The 17,424-nt window shown below is 35.8% G+C and overlaps 1 protein-coding gene and 1 long non-coding RNA gene across 9 annotated transcripts in view; one reads left to right on the top strand and one right to left on the bottom strand.

Moving 5' to 3' along the window:
• STAG2 (stromal antigen 2) overlaps nt 1-17,424 on the top strand; it is an 80,866-nt gene that overhangs the window by 40,959 nt on the left and 22,483 nt on the right. For all 8 annotated transcript variants that reach the window (XM_033514105.1, XM_033514106.1, XM_033514102.1 and 5 more), the window contains exons 5-19: nt 1,532-1,628; nt 2,886-2,962; nt 5,122-5,326; nt 7,535-7,686; nt 8,932-9,005; nt 9,120-9,243; nt 10,276-10,374; nt 10,469-10,548; nt 11,058-11,165; nt 12,023-12,134; nt 12,749-12,866; nt 13,580-13,683; nt 14,552-14,644; nt 14,838-14,927; nt 15,991-16,194. In XM_033514105.1, the coding sequence (XP_033369996.1) occupies nt 1,532-1,628; nt 2,886-2,962; nt 5,122-5,326; nt 7,535-7,686; nt 8,932-9,005; nt 9,120-9,243; nt 10,276-10,374; nt 10,469-10,548; nt 11,058-11,165; nt 12,023-12,134; nt 12,749-12,866; nt 13,580-13,683; nt 14,552-14,644; nt 14,838-14,927; nt 15,991-16,194 (1,737 nt within the window). The remainder of the gene's footprint in view (nt 1-1,531; nt 1,629-2,885; nt 2,963-5,121; nt 5,327-7,534; nt 7,687-8,931; nt 9,006-9,119; nt 9,244-10,275; nt 10,375-10,468; nt 10,549-11,057; nt 11,166-12,022; nt 12,135-12,748; nt 12,867-13,579; nt 13,684-14,551; nt 14,645-14,837; nt 14,928-15,990; nt 16,195-17,424) is intronic.
• On the bottom strand, nt 354-1,548 carry LOC117244359. Its single transcript, XR_004497284.1, has 2 exons — nt 1,459-1,548; nt 354-496 (listed from the first exon to the last, which is right to left on the bottom strand). It is a non-coding gene; the product is annotated as an uncharacterized LOC117244359 (long non-coding RNA).

The raw sequence follows: 17,424 nt of genomic DNA on the forward strand, positions 1-17,424 counted from the left end.
GAAAAAAACTCAAATTATTTTTAAACTAAAGTCCATTTCAGTCAGAGTACAAAGTTTTTTTCCATGGCCCTTGGTGTTTGCTTATCTGGAAAAATTTTGTTAATAATTTTAAGTTAACTATTTTACTTTTAGTTCTGTACTGTACTTCTGAATTAGTTGACAAAGTGGTGTTAAGTCATAGGTTGGACTCGATGACCTCAAAGGTCTTTTCCGACCTAATCCATTCTGTGATTCTGTGAGTTAATGTCTGTTCTCTGGCAAAAAGAGGTGGTTCATTCACAGAGACAAAATGTTTCAAGAAGCAAGTGTTTTGCTGGAGCTTCTCTAAATTGAATAGAATTTGAAAACAAGGCTGCCTAGTTTAAATATTTATTACATTCCTATAATTCTTACTTCTTGCATGGTGATATTCTTTAGAAGCCAATTTGTTTTCTCCGTATTTCATTCTTCCCTTCAGGCCAGTCCACTCAGGTCCAATTCATAGGTTCTGTTCCTACTGGAAAGACCATGACAGTTTCACTTTGATTTTTTCATTCTTTTTTGTCAGTTGTACTGACAAAAGTTGTGCATCACACTACAAACAATCTGAGATTCAGGGAAGAGGCATTTAGCCGTTCAGAAGTTTTCCTTGATGGCAATATGTTTTTTTTTTCCTCATAGCAATATTGCCTGTGAGAGTGAGCACTGAGAATACAGATCAGAAGCTTTGGAGATACTGCATAGTCCAGCTGTCTTTCGAAATTCTGAATTATTCCATCATTTAGGGAAGGGTACTAACATATTAAAATACGTTAAACCTGAGAACTTGATACTCAAGTAAATCACTTGTACCTGTATTAATAAAATTGTTTGAGTCTGTGCTTTCATGACCTTGACAGTAGATGGTTTTCACTCTACAAATGGATGGTTAAAACATAATTGCATGTAAATTTTGTTTTGTCAAAATGATTATCAGTGGTTTAATAGCTTCATATTAAGGTCATTTAATAAAACGTGCTTGTTCCTATTTGCCTTACTGACTACAGAGTAATTAATATCTGTGGAGTGTAGAGCAGTGCTGTTCATCCTGTTATGGCAAATGTGGATGAAGCAAAGTCCATCAAAGGGGCAGATTTTTTTAAAGAGTATAGGGAGTTGTAGCTGTTGGAATTAAATGCACAAATAGTATCTCCAGAGAAATGACAGTGGTTTGGCAGAGCAGGGGAAGGGCATAAATAAAAAACCTGATTCTGTAAAATACCCCAATTATTTTTGCATTCTTCCTTCAAAAATGTTCATGTAGGAGTGTATGCTATACCTGTGCTTTATGTTTAGGTTCAGTTTTGTACTGGTATATGTTTATAGAATAAAATGAGTTCTCGAGAACATATGCAATAAAAGATCATTTAAACATTTAGTTATGTAGTAATCAAAAAAGAGGGTGGAAATTACTTAAAGGGATGAAGAAGAATCACTTACTGGAAAGCAGGTAAGTAACAATGTCTTCAATTTATGAAAACTGAGCAGTTGCTTTTTTTTTGTTTTCTTTCAGTCTGTAGTGGATGACTGGATAGAGTCATACAAACATGACCGAGATATAGCACTTCTTGATCTCATTAACTTCTTTATTCAGTGTTCAGGCTGCAAAGGTAAGATATTGAAATGGTTACTCATCCATTTAAGTAATATTCTAGTATGATTCTCAATCTTTGCTTTCATACTACTAAGCCTGTAAGACTGCTTCATGCCCAGAGCTAGTTTACATTATCAGGTTCTTGGAGTTAAACAAGTATTTCTGAAGATGGGAGTAGGAGGTTTAGAAACCTTACACTGTAGTTTAAAGTGTTGATGAAGCCTTTTATATTTTCAGCAGATAGAAATCAGTACTGGTACTTAACATGTGCTTCCTCTTCCTCTGTTCCTGCTATTATTTCAGAGATCTTGTGTCCCATCACTGATAGATCAACTTGTTCAGTCTTGGAATTCTAATTTTGATATACCTATTTTTTATCATGGATTAAGATTGCTTCATAGCTTTCGTTTCAAAAGATATTATGGACAACTTTATGGTAGACTGTCTACAGTAATGTTGTGTTTCCATATATATTTTTTCCCTTCATTTTCTGGTTTTTCTTTCGTCATTTCCATGTCCTCCATTTTTTTATCTCAGATATCCTCTTAAAGAGAAGGTAACTTGCCTTGCAGTGTCACTATACTTGATAGACGAGGACTGGATGTAATTTGTTCTGCTTAAGTGTTTCTCTGTCCTGATCAACTTTTAACATGTGTAAATCTCCAGAAAGCTAACAGTGTTCCTCAGAGGTTATCTGCACTTTCAAGAATAGTGACCTTTTGATTTTTGTTGCAAGATAAAGCTGCAGGATATTTTAGTGCTTTCTGTGCTGATCCTTGTCACGAATTTTGCGACAAACTTTAGGAGTTCTAACAATTTGAGGACAAGACAAATAGAAATTGCATAAAAGCACTATGTTTATTACAGTGCTAAAGATAATAAGTAGTAACAGAGCTGTTCAAAATTGTCTTGCAGCATTTAGAATCTTGAGTCCCAAAAGGTCACTTCAGATGGTACAATGCTTTACTGATACAGAGGTCTGGCACAAGTATCTTTGACTTGTGAATATGAGTGAATTAGTAAGTTCTAGATGTGTGTGTGTACATGTGCACAAACACACTTCTTAAGACCAGTAATAAACCCCACATAAATAAATGGGGCTAAGTACTTGTTACACATGGATGCTAGAAGATAAAAAGTGAAATTTGTCAAAAATGTGTAATCAGTAGATTAGGTGAAAATGGGTTATTTTGACATTGTAGCAGGAGGCGTGTCTTCTGCCATCTACAGCATTCATATTAGCAGCGCTAATGACCTAATATCTAAATTGTAGGAGTTGTTACAGCAGAGATGTTCCGACATATGCAGAATTCTGAAATAATCCGAAAAATGACTGAAGAATTTGATGAGGTAATTTAATGAAGTGCTGATTATGTATTAATTTTTATTTTCTTTGTACCTGTCCTAATCTTGCTGGATCACATTGCTAGATATTTATTTCAAGAATAAGGAGTTATAAAAAATAATAAAAATTATGAATTATTAATGAAAATAATAAACTCTACTTCCTAGTCTTACAAGTTCAGTGAAATAAGAAAGTTCTGTGTGTATGCAACTTACTAATGGGTTAAGAAATCAATATTGACTTTCAGTTTTTGAATAGTGGGAACTCCTACTTATGGTGGTGCTATGGGGAATGCATCCCTATCTTGCTATTTATATAAGGCCTTAAATTGTCTCTTAAAGTGGTCACTACATTTATTTCTTTGCACTCATTAATCTACAAATTGTGGGGGCCTGTTCTGGTTTAGGGCAAATTTGGGAGAAAACCTCCAAATGGGGTTCCTCCAGAAACCAAATTTAAGTGGCCCATCCCAAGCTGGTTTGGGAAAAAGTATTTCCTTGGAGAAAAGTGGAAAAAAACCCTGTTTATTTAACAGAATTTGATTAATATTAAACAATAAAACCTCTTGCTGTTTGATGAGATGGCAAATCCAGAGAAGTCCTTGTTGTGGGGTGTAGCTCGGCTCGCTCAGTCTCTCATCAGTCCCTCCGGCACGGTGTCCCACGCCAGTGGGCCACAGGCATGAGCACCTGCGGTTTGTCTGGGTTTTCAGTCCAGAGCAGGTTTGAACAGATCGAAGAAAAAAGGGAAAAAAAAAAAACCAGGCCAGGGAACTTCTCTGTCTCAGCTAGCTAAAACAGCAGAGGAGGGCTCTGTCCTGCTGTGTGTCCATGCTGCAGGCAGCACAGCCCAGAGCAGCATGCTGGGCAGCGAGCGCTGTTTCAGAACACAAACTGCGCGCTGCTGCTTCCCCACTTCGCTCTCAGAGCCAGAGTTAAAGGTGCAGAACTTAATGTGTAACAAACAGAACAGACCACTGGGGATACAAGCATCATAAAGTCACCCCAGGACAGGGCCTAGGTTTGATTATTCTCCAGTTGAAGGCTAATGCTGTTCCTTTCATGAGGATTACAGTTTTTTTTGCCTTTAAACTGTCGCTTTCTATCCACAGAGTGTTGGGGTAAATGAGATGTATTGGGTTTTTTCTTTTGGTGGGTGGTGGGGTTATTTTGGTTTTGTTTGTTGTAGTTTTTATTTTGTTTTGGGGTTTTTTTTGTTGGTTTCATTTGGCTTTCATTTGGTTTTGGTTTTCCCAGGTTTGAATGATGTTCCTTTCATCCTGTGTTCCAGATAGTGTAAATGCAGCTTTAAAACCTCCTTCTCTAGTTTGTCTAGTACAGAAACAATGTACCACTGCCACCCCTCCAATGATTAAAAAAATCCATAACTTTAACTGAGGAGAAAATGTAATAGTATTATCTTTAAAAGGATTTTAGCATTCCTTAAAACAACCTCAATGCATAAATGGATTTGATTACTCTAAGGCAATATTATGTGAGATTTATAAAGCCACACCTGGGACTGTTGGTACATTGGTTTTTTTATCTCTATGTCATGCTCACTTTTTCTTGTAACAGAATTTTAATGAGCAGCTCCCAGATTTCTAATCCCTTTTCATGGATACTTTCTTTATTTTACAACCTCTTAAAGAAACTGTTCATAGAGGCACTGACATGAATGATTCTTTTTTTCTCCCTGTCATTTTGCCATTATTTGTAAAGGCTCCCATACCAGGAGAGGACTCACATTTGTTATATTCAAGGTGTTGTAGTAGGTGAATTTTATGACTTCAGAAGGTTTCACTCTAAGATGCGTTTCCCTGTAAACTTCATTATGATCTCAACCTGTTCCTAAACTTGAAATCTTACTGTTCATGTGATGGTTCTAGTGTAACAAAGTAGATTTGCAAGGCAAATTTTTTTTTTTTTTTATCAAACAAAAAAGAAAAACTAGTAGTTAGAATGTTGTCTTTGTGTTATTATAACAAGCCTCAACTGCAAAATATATTCACATTTATGGAATCATATTCTTCTGATGTATCATTTTTAAGGCCTCTGAGATTTTGGCTTTAAAGTTGTACCCGTCTCTTCTTAATCTTTATTTAATGAAATAACTTTTAAGATGTTTGAAACTATTTCCTGTTTCCTTTTCTGTGTTTTAATAGGATAGTGGAGATTATCCACTAACTATGGCTGGCCCCCAGTGGAAAAAGTTCAAATCCAGTTTTTGTGAGTTCATTGGAGTACTCGTCCGACAATGTCAATATAGCATCATATATGATGAATATATGATGGATACTGTCATTTCACTGCTTACGGGGCTGTCAGACTCACAAGTCAGAGCGTTTCGGCACACTAGCACACTGGCAGGTCAGTGAATTACATTTATTTGGGTATTGCTTACATTTTATGTTTTGTGTTGCCCAGGACAGAATTACTTTGGTTAAACGTCTTGATATTCACCATTCAGCTTGTGTTTCATTGTGTGATACAGTTTTCATCTAATGCAACTCGCTTTGGGACAGCTTTTTATCTTTGATTTTTCTTAATGAGAAACAGCACTATTTTAAAGCATTCTTTGCTAGCTGTCTGGTACTTAATTTTTATTCCCTTTAGAAAAGTAAATAGAAACTTATCAATTGATTCTACTAGTTTGTCTTTGATCATAAATAAGGCTGTATATGTCTTAATCTCAAATGTAGTTGAACCTGTTCATACTCTGCATTAAGTCAAACGGAAGTTGTAGTTTACGTTGGATGGAATTTTTACTACAGACTTAAATTGTGCTATGTATTAAGGCCATGGCGCTTTGTAAAGTTGCATTTCCAGTCTTTGCATTAGAAATGATTTAAAAGAATTTTTTCATCAGTAATACAGTCTCTAAATTTATGTTTTATGTAGTTGACATTTTCACATAATGTTTTCCCAATGTGTTAAATTGTGAAGAAATCCCTTATGAGTTAAGTATAGAGTGTTTCAAGGAAATATGTCTTTGTATGGACAAAGGATGAGCTTCTTGGATAAAGGAGTCCTAAACTTGGCACTGATTACTGAGGAAGGATTGTGAATGGCATTGTGTCATTTGCTGTCAGCTTATTGTAACAATTTTACTTTGAACAAGGTAAATTTAGTCTGTGTGTGTTGCTGAGCTTTTGCCACACTGGAGGTAATTATTGTTAGTTTCCCTTGAGCTGGCTAATTTACAGCCGGCTTCAGTCCTGACTGTCCTGTCAGTCCTTCTGTATCCTTGATAGCTGTCTTGAATTTATATTAGCACACTGCATGTGGGGCTGCTGGTGTGTGAGACTTCTACCAGCCAGAGCATTTCTTACGGAGAGAAGAACAAACCCTTTTATTTCAGGAAAATTTACAGATTTTGCTGTAACATCAGTTGTGACTTGTATTTTATGACTAATACAAATTCAAGGTCTTAAAAAGCAAGTTTCTACCTTTTTTTTTTTTTTTTTTTTTTTTTTTCCGAGCTGTGCCTAAATAAAAGTTGCAGAAATTGCCCTGTTGCGTGTTAGTTTCTGTTAAACAAAATACTTAAAAGCCATGTGTTTTCATTTGTTCACATCAGTAGTCAATTCTGTTGGTTTTGTGTGTTCGTCTGAGTTTTGCTGCTTGTATTGCTGAAGATGGTATTTTATTTGGAAATCCTTGTATCCATATTTACTGGTAGTTCTGGTAATTTTGGCTTCTGTGATTAACTCAGACTTGTTCTTTAATCTTGGACATCGCAATGTGAGATGATATTTCAATATAACTGCATGTCTTTAAGCCTTGCTCATCAGCTTTATGCTGATGATACATGCACAAGAATTTTCTGTGTGTGTTCTGCCAGTGCAAGCCCTTTTATGCCTTTTTACAGAAGCTCACAAGACTGGCAAGTACACAATTGATCACCTAGTTTCTGAAAAAAGGGTATTTGTCTGCATCCTTTTAAAAGGTTGATCTAAAAATAAAAGGACACAAAAAATCCCATGGAAGTGTATTTTATATTTTGGTTTTCTGTTTTCTGTCTTGTAGTTTGCTAATGTGCTTTCTCTGCTTCTGCTAATAAATGAATATTTGAAAAACCTGCACCTTGTTAAAATTAATTTGAGGGGAAAAAAATTGGTGTGATATGGTGGTGTTGGTTGTGTAAGATGTTTCCTTTTGAAGGAAGAAACTTGTATATTTAAGACTGAACAGTGCCAGTCTAACAGAATGATAACAAAATTCTTCTAGTATTTCTTGGGCTATGTTTGTAAATCTTACATTCTACCTTCATTCTGGGGAGGAAACAGATCCTATATCTCAATTCAACAATAATAATATACTTATAATAAAAATAATGCGTATACCATTAAAGAAATAACTAAAAAGAACAGAATAGCAATATTGTATCTATTGTCCTGATAAATAATGATGCAGTGTTTGGTAAAACATTGCATAAGTTTGTGTACCAAAAAATTTACAGTGAATATATTTTCATAGATACAGAAAGGGTTGTCAGGAAGATGTGTCAAGATTTTTCTAAGTTTTCTTGGATCAGGTAACCTTTTAAATAATCCTTATTTTCATTTATTTTTCTAGCCATGAAACTGATGACTGCTTTAGTGAATGTGGCATTAAATCTAAGTATTAACATGGACAACACACAGCGGCAGTATGAAGCAGAACGAAATAAAATAATTGGGAAACGAGCTAATGATAGGCTGGAACTCTTACTACAGAAGAGAAAGGAGGTTAGTACAATTCTAGCTGGTTATTGGTAAGTGTTGATTACTGTTCATAAGTGGCAGCTAATAATCTTGTTCTGCAGTTGGTTTTGGTAGTTATCTGTCTCTAACTCTTCAGGTTGTTCAAGTTTAACGCTTAAAAACTTTGAAACGTGCTTCTTACTGTCTACTTTTCTGTAAAAGGAAGTAAATGTGGAGTCTTTAAAAGCAGTGTTGTGGTGAAGTTAGTGAGAGAGACTGAAATCGGTAATAGATATATTTTAGTTTTATTTCTTTATCAGTTTCCTACATTGAGCTCAAATATGTAACAAAAATTACTGTACATTGACAGGTTTTGTCTTCAAGAGAAGATCTCCATGATCTTGGAGCAAAACACTGCTTTTATAATGTCAATAGTGATCTCAGCAGAAAGTGTATTTAAAAGCTTTAGATAAGGCTTTTTTCATGTACAGAAAGTATTATCGAAATTGAAAATGCAGTCTACTTCTGTTTTCTTCTTTTGTGTCAGAGACTTGCTGATTCATTGCTGACAGTATTGTCTTGTTGAAAGCCTTAATTCAATCAGGTTTCAGTTTTGACTTTTGGAGCAATTGGTGGTTTGGTTTTTTGTTTGTTTTTGGTCTTTCTTTGTGTGGTGTTGGTGATGTTTGTTTTCTTTTAGGTTTGTAGTTTTTTAGACATCAGGAATAACTTCTTCATGATCAGAGGAGACATCTCACCTTTGCTCTTCAGCATTTGTACTGTTACCTGTTTAAGGGGTTTTTCCCCTGACAGTTGAGACAAGCTAGCAAGTTTGTCTTCTGGTCATCTCCCAAAGATCTTGCAATTTGAGACTGATCTCTTAACGACTCATTCAAAGTAGCTTTGTTAGATGTGTGTGTAGGGCCAGTCCCAGTGTGAGTAATACATAGATACGTAAAAAAGCAATGATGTTACTAGAAAATTAAATCAGGTTTCCTTATAAATTAATTAAGGAAGATCTTTCAGAAACCCAAGATGTCTTTGTTACACTTGAAGAACAGTTTTCCAGTGGTTAGAATTAATAAAATTTGTATGCTGTGGTAGATACGATTTTTTAAATAATAGCATATTGTACTGTGAAACAGATCTGTGGATATTTCTGAATCTGTGAAAGGATTTAATGGTCACACTTATAAATGTTCACTTAATTTAGTTTGTCTAGCATCAGCACCATCTGATCTGACTGTAAAAGTGTTGCTCACTCTTTATGTATTCTCTGCATTCTTTCAGCTTCAAGAAAATCAGGATGAAATAGAAAACATGATGAATGCAATATTTAAAGGTGTTTTTGTGCACAGATACCGGTAAGTTTCTCTTAGTAAGTGATGTGTAGCATCGTTAATTTATTCTGGAAGCTGGTGGCAGGTTATTTCTAATTACTCATCTGTTTGAACTTACTGCCGCACTTCCCTCTACAGAGATGCAATTGCTGAAATAAGAGCCATCTGCATTGAGGAGATCGGAATATGGATGAAAATGTACAGTGACGCCTTTCTCAATGACAGCTACTTAAAATATGTGGGGTGGACTATGCATGACAAGGTAAACTGCACTGAGCAAAAGGAGCAGAACCAAGAAGCAGAACTCCTTGGTTTTGGCTTTTGATCTTTCCAGACTAGGTTTGGATCTCTTAACTGTTTGAATCTGTCACTGCTTTCCTTATCACTTAGAAGCATTTCAAAATACCTATAGGCCAGACTTGTATGTTTTGAATGTTTTTGGAGATTTTTTTAAGGAACTGTTATTTGTAGGCAAATGGTCTTTTCTGTTGATTTATTGCTGATGCAAACTTGTACTTCATAGTGTTTAACTACTTCTAATTAATGCATGTCATCCCTATAGTCTGGCAATACTCTGTTTTACCAAGCTACGAAAGTCTCTAGCATTCTCATCTAGCTGTAAAAAGCATGGAAAAGCCCCCTTTTTATGCTGGTTAGTGCCTCAAGCTGTTATTTACCAACTACCCCCTAGAGATTATTCTCTGCTTGGAGGGGTTAATATAGTTTGCAAATACTCCTTGACTCATTGAGTTAGTACATTGCCTAAGTTCTTGCATCAGAAGTTTCAAGCTGTTGAATTTTAAGTGAAAGAAATGAGGGATGCTTGGTCTTACCGTGCTGTTCATCGGCTTGGTGTAAAAACCCAGTAACCTCTAGCAGTGGGGTGAGGTCATCTGTACCTTAGAACATGTTCTCTGCTGAAGCAGATCTTGTATTTCAGGAGGAATATTTCTCTCATTATCTGCTTAGTAATTCTGACTGAGCAAAAGATGATTGTCAGTGATAGAAATATCTTGAGTGTTCAGAAAGAATGCAACAGGCATATTCTGATTAATGGAGGTAGTAACTGCAGTAAGACTGTGGGGGGCTTTGTTTCCTTTTGTTGCTTCACTGCCTTGTTACAAACAAGCTTATATTCTTATGTCATTAACATGATTATTGATACTGTATCGTGACAACTTTTAATCTCTGTTTTTGAATTAATTCTGACTGTAAAAGAAACTTGTCTTGTATGACATGAAGATCACGTGTATCCTATACTTGACTTTTAATTGAGTTCTTAATTTTATTTTAGCAAGGAGAAGTAAGACTTAAATGCCTAACTGCTTTGCAAGGGCTTTACTATAATAAGGAGCTTAATTCCAAATTGGAACTCTTCACCAGTCGGTTCAAGGTTAGTATTACTTCTTACATTGGGTATATATGATTTTTTTAAAGTTGCATTACACTTCTTTCCTCTTCAAAAATATTTTCCTTTGTGTTCTTAGGATAGAATTGTGTCTATGACTCTTGACAAAGAATATGATGTTGCAGTCCAAGCAATAAAATTACTCACTCTTGTTTTACAGTAAGTACATGTATATTTTCTTACATACAACAAATACTGAAACTTAAGTGTTTCTCATTCTTGTGGGTGAGGCCAGCATGACACCTCAGATAGCCTGAAGGCTATAGAGATGTCTATACATCTTACACTCAAAGAAAATGGAATTCCAAAGGTAATCTGTCTAGAACAGTGTTACTGCTTACCTTCCACAGTTCAGTAGGTCTAAGGGCTAGGATCTTTGAATTAAACCTCATAGTTAAAAACTATCATGGAATGTTTGAAATGAAGAACACGGACTATATTGAACATTGCACAGTAGTTGAACTCTTGAGCATAACCTTCTAGCAGGAAGGTTAACCTTCTTTGTTCAGGAAGACTTTGGAATTAAGACCCTGGAGTTCTAGGATGATAAATTGAAAGAAGAGCTTTAGGTTTTCATTTATTTCCATCTCCCTCATTAGAGTTCATACTTTGTTGACTCAGCCTTTTTATTTTTTTCTTTCTTTCCTTCTTCCCATCCCTACCCCTAGGAGTAGTGAAGAAGTTCTGACTGCAGAAGACTGTGAAAATGTCTACCACCTGGTTTATTCAGCTCATCGGCCAGTAGCAGTTGCTGCAGGGGAATTTCTTTATAAAAAGTAAGATGAAGAAATTACAGTTAACTTCTAGCTCCTGTAGATTTTTGTGCATTTGTGTACATTAATACGATGATTTTTACTAGATTTAATCAAGAAAAGAAAAAAAGAATCATAAAGTGGCCTTAAGAAAGAAGAGACAATGTAACAGTACAGTATTTTTTGAACTGCTCTAGTTTTTCTAAATTGGAAATAGCAGTTTTGAAGGCTGCACTTTGAAAGCTTGTACCTTCATGGAATATAATAAAAACATTCCTATGTCTTCTCCTTTCCCATTCTTTCTGTGAAATGTCTTAAAATGCTTATGTAGTTTGGAGCCTAAAACTTGGGCTTGAATCATGAGTGTTTTCCCATTTGTAGTTCTTCTCCTGTACCTGCTTCTTCCCCATTGTCCCATATAACCATTTCACAAAATATTTTTCATTTTAAAAATCCACTAAAAATCCAACATGTCAGGTGTGTAGGACAACAAAATAAGAGTTTCCATCTAATACTTTTCAGACTTCCTTTCAATATTTCTTAGCTGCTTTAAAGTCTCCTGTAGGGAGGTTCAGAAAATACCATTTGCTGAGGAGGAGCATAGGACCTCAAGCACCTGCAATTATCACTGATGTTTGTAAAGCATTTTGTTATAATTATTGATCTCACTGGAAACAGTCAGTGGGTTATCAACTCGGTGTATACAAAATGCATATATGAAATTGTTCAAATGATACTTGTCCCAAATTACTTCCTTTCAAAATAAAATATGGAGCCAAGCAACAAGGTACTTAATGTGTAAAAAACTGATATTTTTATGTGAATTTACTATGGTGAAGGCAATAAAGAAGAAACTTGTCAATAAATAATTTTTCTTTTAGGCTTTTCAGCCGCAGAGATGCTGAAGATGATGGAATGCTGAAAAGGAGAGGAAGACAAAGTCCAAATGCTAATCTTGTGAAGACATTAGTGTTTTTCTTTCTGGAAAGCGAAGTAAGTTTGGTTTCAGGGAAATTCTTGTTTTCCATGGTGCGTGTGGATTTTTGCTGTGGTTCTAATTTTTGTCAGTTAAATTTTGTTGTTGTTTTTCTTTTCCCCGCTCACTGGTTAACAACCTGTTAACCAGTGAGTGGGGAACAACCACTCACATGGTTAACAACCATGAATCTGTCCTGGTTTTCCTGTTGTTTGAGCAACCTGGGGGTGAAAAGACTGTTTTGTATGTTTTTATTTACTTGCAGGAAAACCTTCACAATATTGAGATGGGCTGTCAGTGTTACCCTGAGGAACATGACAATGTATAAATGTAAAGAAATAGTGATCTAATAGATTATAAGGAAAGAGAGGAAAAAAAAAGTAACCCACAATCCCATCCCACCTATCCCTCAAGTTTTGATAGATCTTGTAGTACTACTCCTTGTATCTGTTGGTCTGGACTCATCTTTTTGAGTTAATTGGGGAAGAAAATCTTATGTTTAACCAGAGACCTTGAAAAACTTGCTCTGTATTTTTGCCACAGACAGGAGGCAAGAGCGAGAAATTCTATGTATTGTAGTTCTGTAATAATCTTCATTGCTGATAAAATACTTTTTCTGTTCCTATTTTAGTTGCACGAACATGCTGCTTATCTTGTGGACAGCATGTGGGACTGTGCAACAGACCTCTTGAAGGACTGGGAATGTATGAACAGTCTTCTGCTGGAGGAGCCTCTCAATGGAGAAGAACGTAAGAGACTTTTGTAGATCTTTGTTTCTATTGCTGTGCAGTTTTTGTTAGGCTTGAAATTAGGAAAAAAATGTTTACGTATATCTTCTGGGCTTCTGACCGTAAGAGGTCAGTAATGCCAAATATGAAATGTGAGGAAGAGTAGAAAGAGATCACCACCTGGTATGGATGTGTGACACAAGAGCAATGGCTAGAGGACAAGAGAAGGAATTAGCGTGCAGTGTTGCCTTGGTGTTCCACAAGTTCAGGCTGCATTTTAGCATTAGAGAAACTAAGTTGCTTATGAAACTGGTTAATTTATTGCTATAACTACCATGTGGAAAAATACCATAATGTCTTTGATGACAGTAGACCCAAACAAAACCCCTGGCAGAATCCTGTAATTCATAAGTCCTAGTATATGGACCTCTGAAAAATAGGAAGGAAGTAAAATAATTATAAAACTTACTGTTTGTCCCATCCTGTCCTGTGACTCATCCAGTGATATTCCCTCAATTTTTCACTATTTTCTGGTGTCATTTTATAAGGTACTTAATTTCTTTATCCCCTCTGCGACCCCCACCTCTGGAAATGAGCTGTTGGTCTACGTGTCTGTCTTTTTGCCTTAAACAAAAAAAAACCCCTCAAAACCCAAACAAAAACCCCAACATATCTTAATCCCTCTGGAAAATGAAAAGTAAGTTGTGTATTAACATCTGTTTCCTAAATTTCAGCTTTAACAGACAGACAGGAAAGTGCACTGATTGAAATAATGCTTTGTACAATTCGGCAAGCGGCTGAATGTCATCCTCCTGTGGGAAGAGGAACGGGGAAAAGGGTATGAAGCAACAAACCTACTCATCTAGAGATGTGGGAATGGCTCTGTGGGGCCAATGTGGGAAGAAGGAAAAGATTGTAGGCTATTGCTGCTGAAGGAACTGAGATGGGAGATTCAGCTTTGGTCTCCACATTTGACTACCCTGGCTAGTTAGCTTTTTCTGGATTTGGGCATATGCTTAGTACTGATCGAACTACTGCATTTGTTTGTATTATTAAAGATAATAAAAATTTATTTTGAAAACAATATTGGTTTGAAAGGAGGACAAGAATCAGTGTTTGGGAAAAGCTAGAAGTATTTTTAGTGTGAAAGAGCTAAATGAGGGAAAGGAAAATACACTCCATAGTCTCTTGGAAGAAGACCAGTCCATCAATTGGCTTTTCTGTGATTATACGGAGTTTAGACAGCCTCTTTTGCTGAGGCATTAAGCATTCTTCTCTCAAGACTGGTGCATATTTTGGTAAGAGACCCATTTAAGAACAGGTTGAAAGCTTGTATGAAGATAGGATTGACAAATTAATAGGGTAAATATTGTTTAAAGTTGTAAGCCAAAGGAATTCCCATTCTTATATTGTTATTCCAGTCATGGTACTTTGTTGCAGGAAAGGTAAACCTTTTGTTCTATGTTATCACTTCTGTTTTCAAGATAATCTTAACAGTGTTAGGACTGACTTTGCATTGCATTTTTTGAATGCTGAGTGTTTTTTCTTTTTTTTTTTTTTTTTAATTGCACACATCCCTCCTGCTTTACATTGATACGTTACAGTGATTTTAGAGGTCCATGTACCTAATCATAATTTCATTAATGATAATGAAACTTTGCATTAGAACTTTTAGTTGTAAAATCCTCACAATACCAATATTTTAGGTGCTGACAGCAAAGGAAAAGAAAACCCAGTTGGATGACAGGACAAAAATTACTGAGCTTTTTGCGGTGGCACTTCCTCAGTTGCTAGCAAAGGTAGGTTTAATTCCATTTCTTGCTGATGGATGGTAGTTTAAATGTTTACAAGTGTATTTCTGTAATTAATGATACAGCTTGTCACGAGTTTTACTTTTTTCTTACTAATCTTTGTTTATATTTACTTATTCTACAATGAATTATGTTGTCCAAGACTTCTTAATCTAAACTTTTTTCCTTGCCAATTTTACAGTATTCTGTAGATGCAGAAAAAGTCACCAACTTACTGCAGTTGCCACAGTACTTTGATTTGGAAATTTATACAACAGGGCGATTAGAAAAGGTATGGTAACATCCACACATTAACATAAAAGGAAAAGTCACAGAATTTAGACTTCTTCACTGGAATTTCAGTCACCATTTTAGGAGTGCTTTTTTGTGTAAAGGAGATCTTCTTTATTGTAACCTTTAGTGATAGTGCGACTTTGATTTCAGAGTTGTGACTTGCTGCTCTAAGAAGAGATACCAAAAATTTGAGTTTTCTAAGGCCTGACTGGCCAGTTTTAACAGAAAATCTTGCCAGTTAGATGAACTTAAATCGAGAACATTTATTGCTGGCTTGTAGTCATATTTGAGATAACTGTCTGACAGATAAAGCATGTAGAAACAGCTCAGTAAGTTTTCTTTCTCTATCACTGAAACTAGAAAACCACTATCATCACTGCATGAAAAAGAGGAAGAATACCAGATCCCAAATGATGCAGTTACTGCTCTCATTTTATCTGCTATGATGATGAAGTTGAAGCTGTTCTCATCTCTACTGTCTCCTTCTCAGATGTGCTTATTGCATTGTGAAGGAAGTAGCTGGAAATCATTAGAGTCACTAAGTGATAAAATGCGTAGTTGACAGCATAGCCAGCAGTGATCGAGCATCAGTGAGCAACTCAGGTTGATGGGAAGAATATGTGAACAGCTCAAGTTGGCTTTGGTTGTTAGACAGTAGAGTGTTATGAAACTAAATCTTAGATTATACAGCTTTTAAGACACACACAAACACGCATAGATGTTTGTGTGAGTGGGAGGTATATACTTCTGTGTTGTTCAGTTGTCATTGCAAATTCAAGTGTTAGGTAAGACCATACCAACAATAGCAAATTTTTAATCGCTTCTGTGATTTGGTCTTTGACAAGCTCCAACTTAATGTTTGATAAATAGACTTAATTTCTCAGAAGCTTCACTGATTTTCTAGAAGGTGTTTGTGTTCTGTATCATAGTTACATAAGTAATAAAAAAAATTTAAAATTCTTTAAGGTTTATTAAAAATGCATGTGTAAATTTTTGTGTGTGTACATATATATATGAAAATAAAAATGCATATTTTCTTCTTTGCCTCATCTTCCTTGTAGCATTTGGATGCCTTACTGCGACAAATCCGGGATATTGTGGAGAAGCACACAGATACAGATGTTTTGGAAGCCTGTTCAAAAACCTACCATGCTCTCTGTAATGAAGAATTCACAATCTTTAACAGGGTTGACATTGCAAGAAGTCAGTTAATAGATGAATTGTCAGACAAGTTTAATCGACTTCTTGAGGACTTCCTGCAAGAGGTATTTTAATGTGCAAGATCACCTTTTCCTGCCCTTTTAAATATTTTCAGTATTTTTTCTGTCTTCCTCTGCAAGTCAGTGCTAGGGATGAGAGCTTCCCTCTGATTTTCAAAACTGTTGAGTGCAATAATACAGCAGTGTTGCTGCTGTGATTGTGTGAACACAGACTGTTCTTCTAAATCAAGACAGTGAGTCTTTAATTTTGATCTCCTTTTGACAAGAGTCCTTTGGGAATTTGAGATAAGTTTCAGATAAACAATTAATACATAAACCTTTTCCTCTTAGCTTTTGAGGATTACATATTTGAGTGTTGTAGTATTGTAATTCCTCTAGTATTCTCAGATGTACTCTGCTGTAGCTAGTCTTTCCTGTGGTTGCATGTTGTTAAATATCGAAATCTCTAGAAAACACCCCCCTCCCTTCCTGAGTGCAAGAAGATGTAGTTAGTAGATCAAAAATAACTTTGTTCCCACACTGTTGATCTGAAAAGTGAGAATCTTCTTATAAGAGTATTTAACTTCACTAAGTGAGATCTCTGACATTCAGACAAAGCTTGTTTCTCCTTTTCATCTGTGGTAAGGAGCTTAGGAAGTGTCTTTTTGACAGCTTCATTCTTAACATTTCTTAGATGCATGTAGTTTATCAAACTCTCCTTTTTTCTCTTGCTTTTTTTTCTGAACTAGAACTCAGTTCTAGAAATCCTAAACAAGAAATGTACCCATTTGTTTCCCTTTGTGATGAAAAGAAAGAAGGAGAGGTAAAGCAAGGAAGTGAGATGTCAGAAGTTGGCTTGAAGGAAAATGGCAAATACTTCGGTGGAAGTGTTGAAATCCTTAGTTCTTTGATTGTTATGCAGCTACAGAATAGTAAAACTTGGATTATCTCTGCTACACTAAGGAGGAGTTTCTTGACCTCAGGTTAATTTACGTACAGATACTTTTTCGACCCTTTCATTTTTACACTTATTTTCACTAAATGCAACTTTGTCAGAACTTATGGGAAGATAAGAACAAACCAGTTCCCTTACCTCACTCAAAGACTTTTTTCTGTGATTAAAGTAAAACTGAAGTATTGACCTGTGGCCCATCTAGTCCAGTGTCTTTTGTCTGACAGTGGCCTCTGCTGGATTCTTCAGAGAAAATAGAAGCACCTACATTATACATTGTATCCTGCTAGCCTAGGCGTTTTCAGGTTTTTTCTCCCTTCTTCCTCCATACCCCCCCTCCTCCT

Source organism: Parus major, chromosome 4A (genome assembly GCF_001522545.3).
Source record: "Parus major isolate Abel chromosome 4A, Parus_major1.1, whole genome shotgun sequence".
Taxonomy (NCBI): Eukaryota; Metazoa; Chordata; class Aves; order Passeriformes; family Paridae; genus Parus; species Parus major.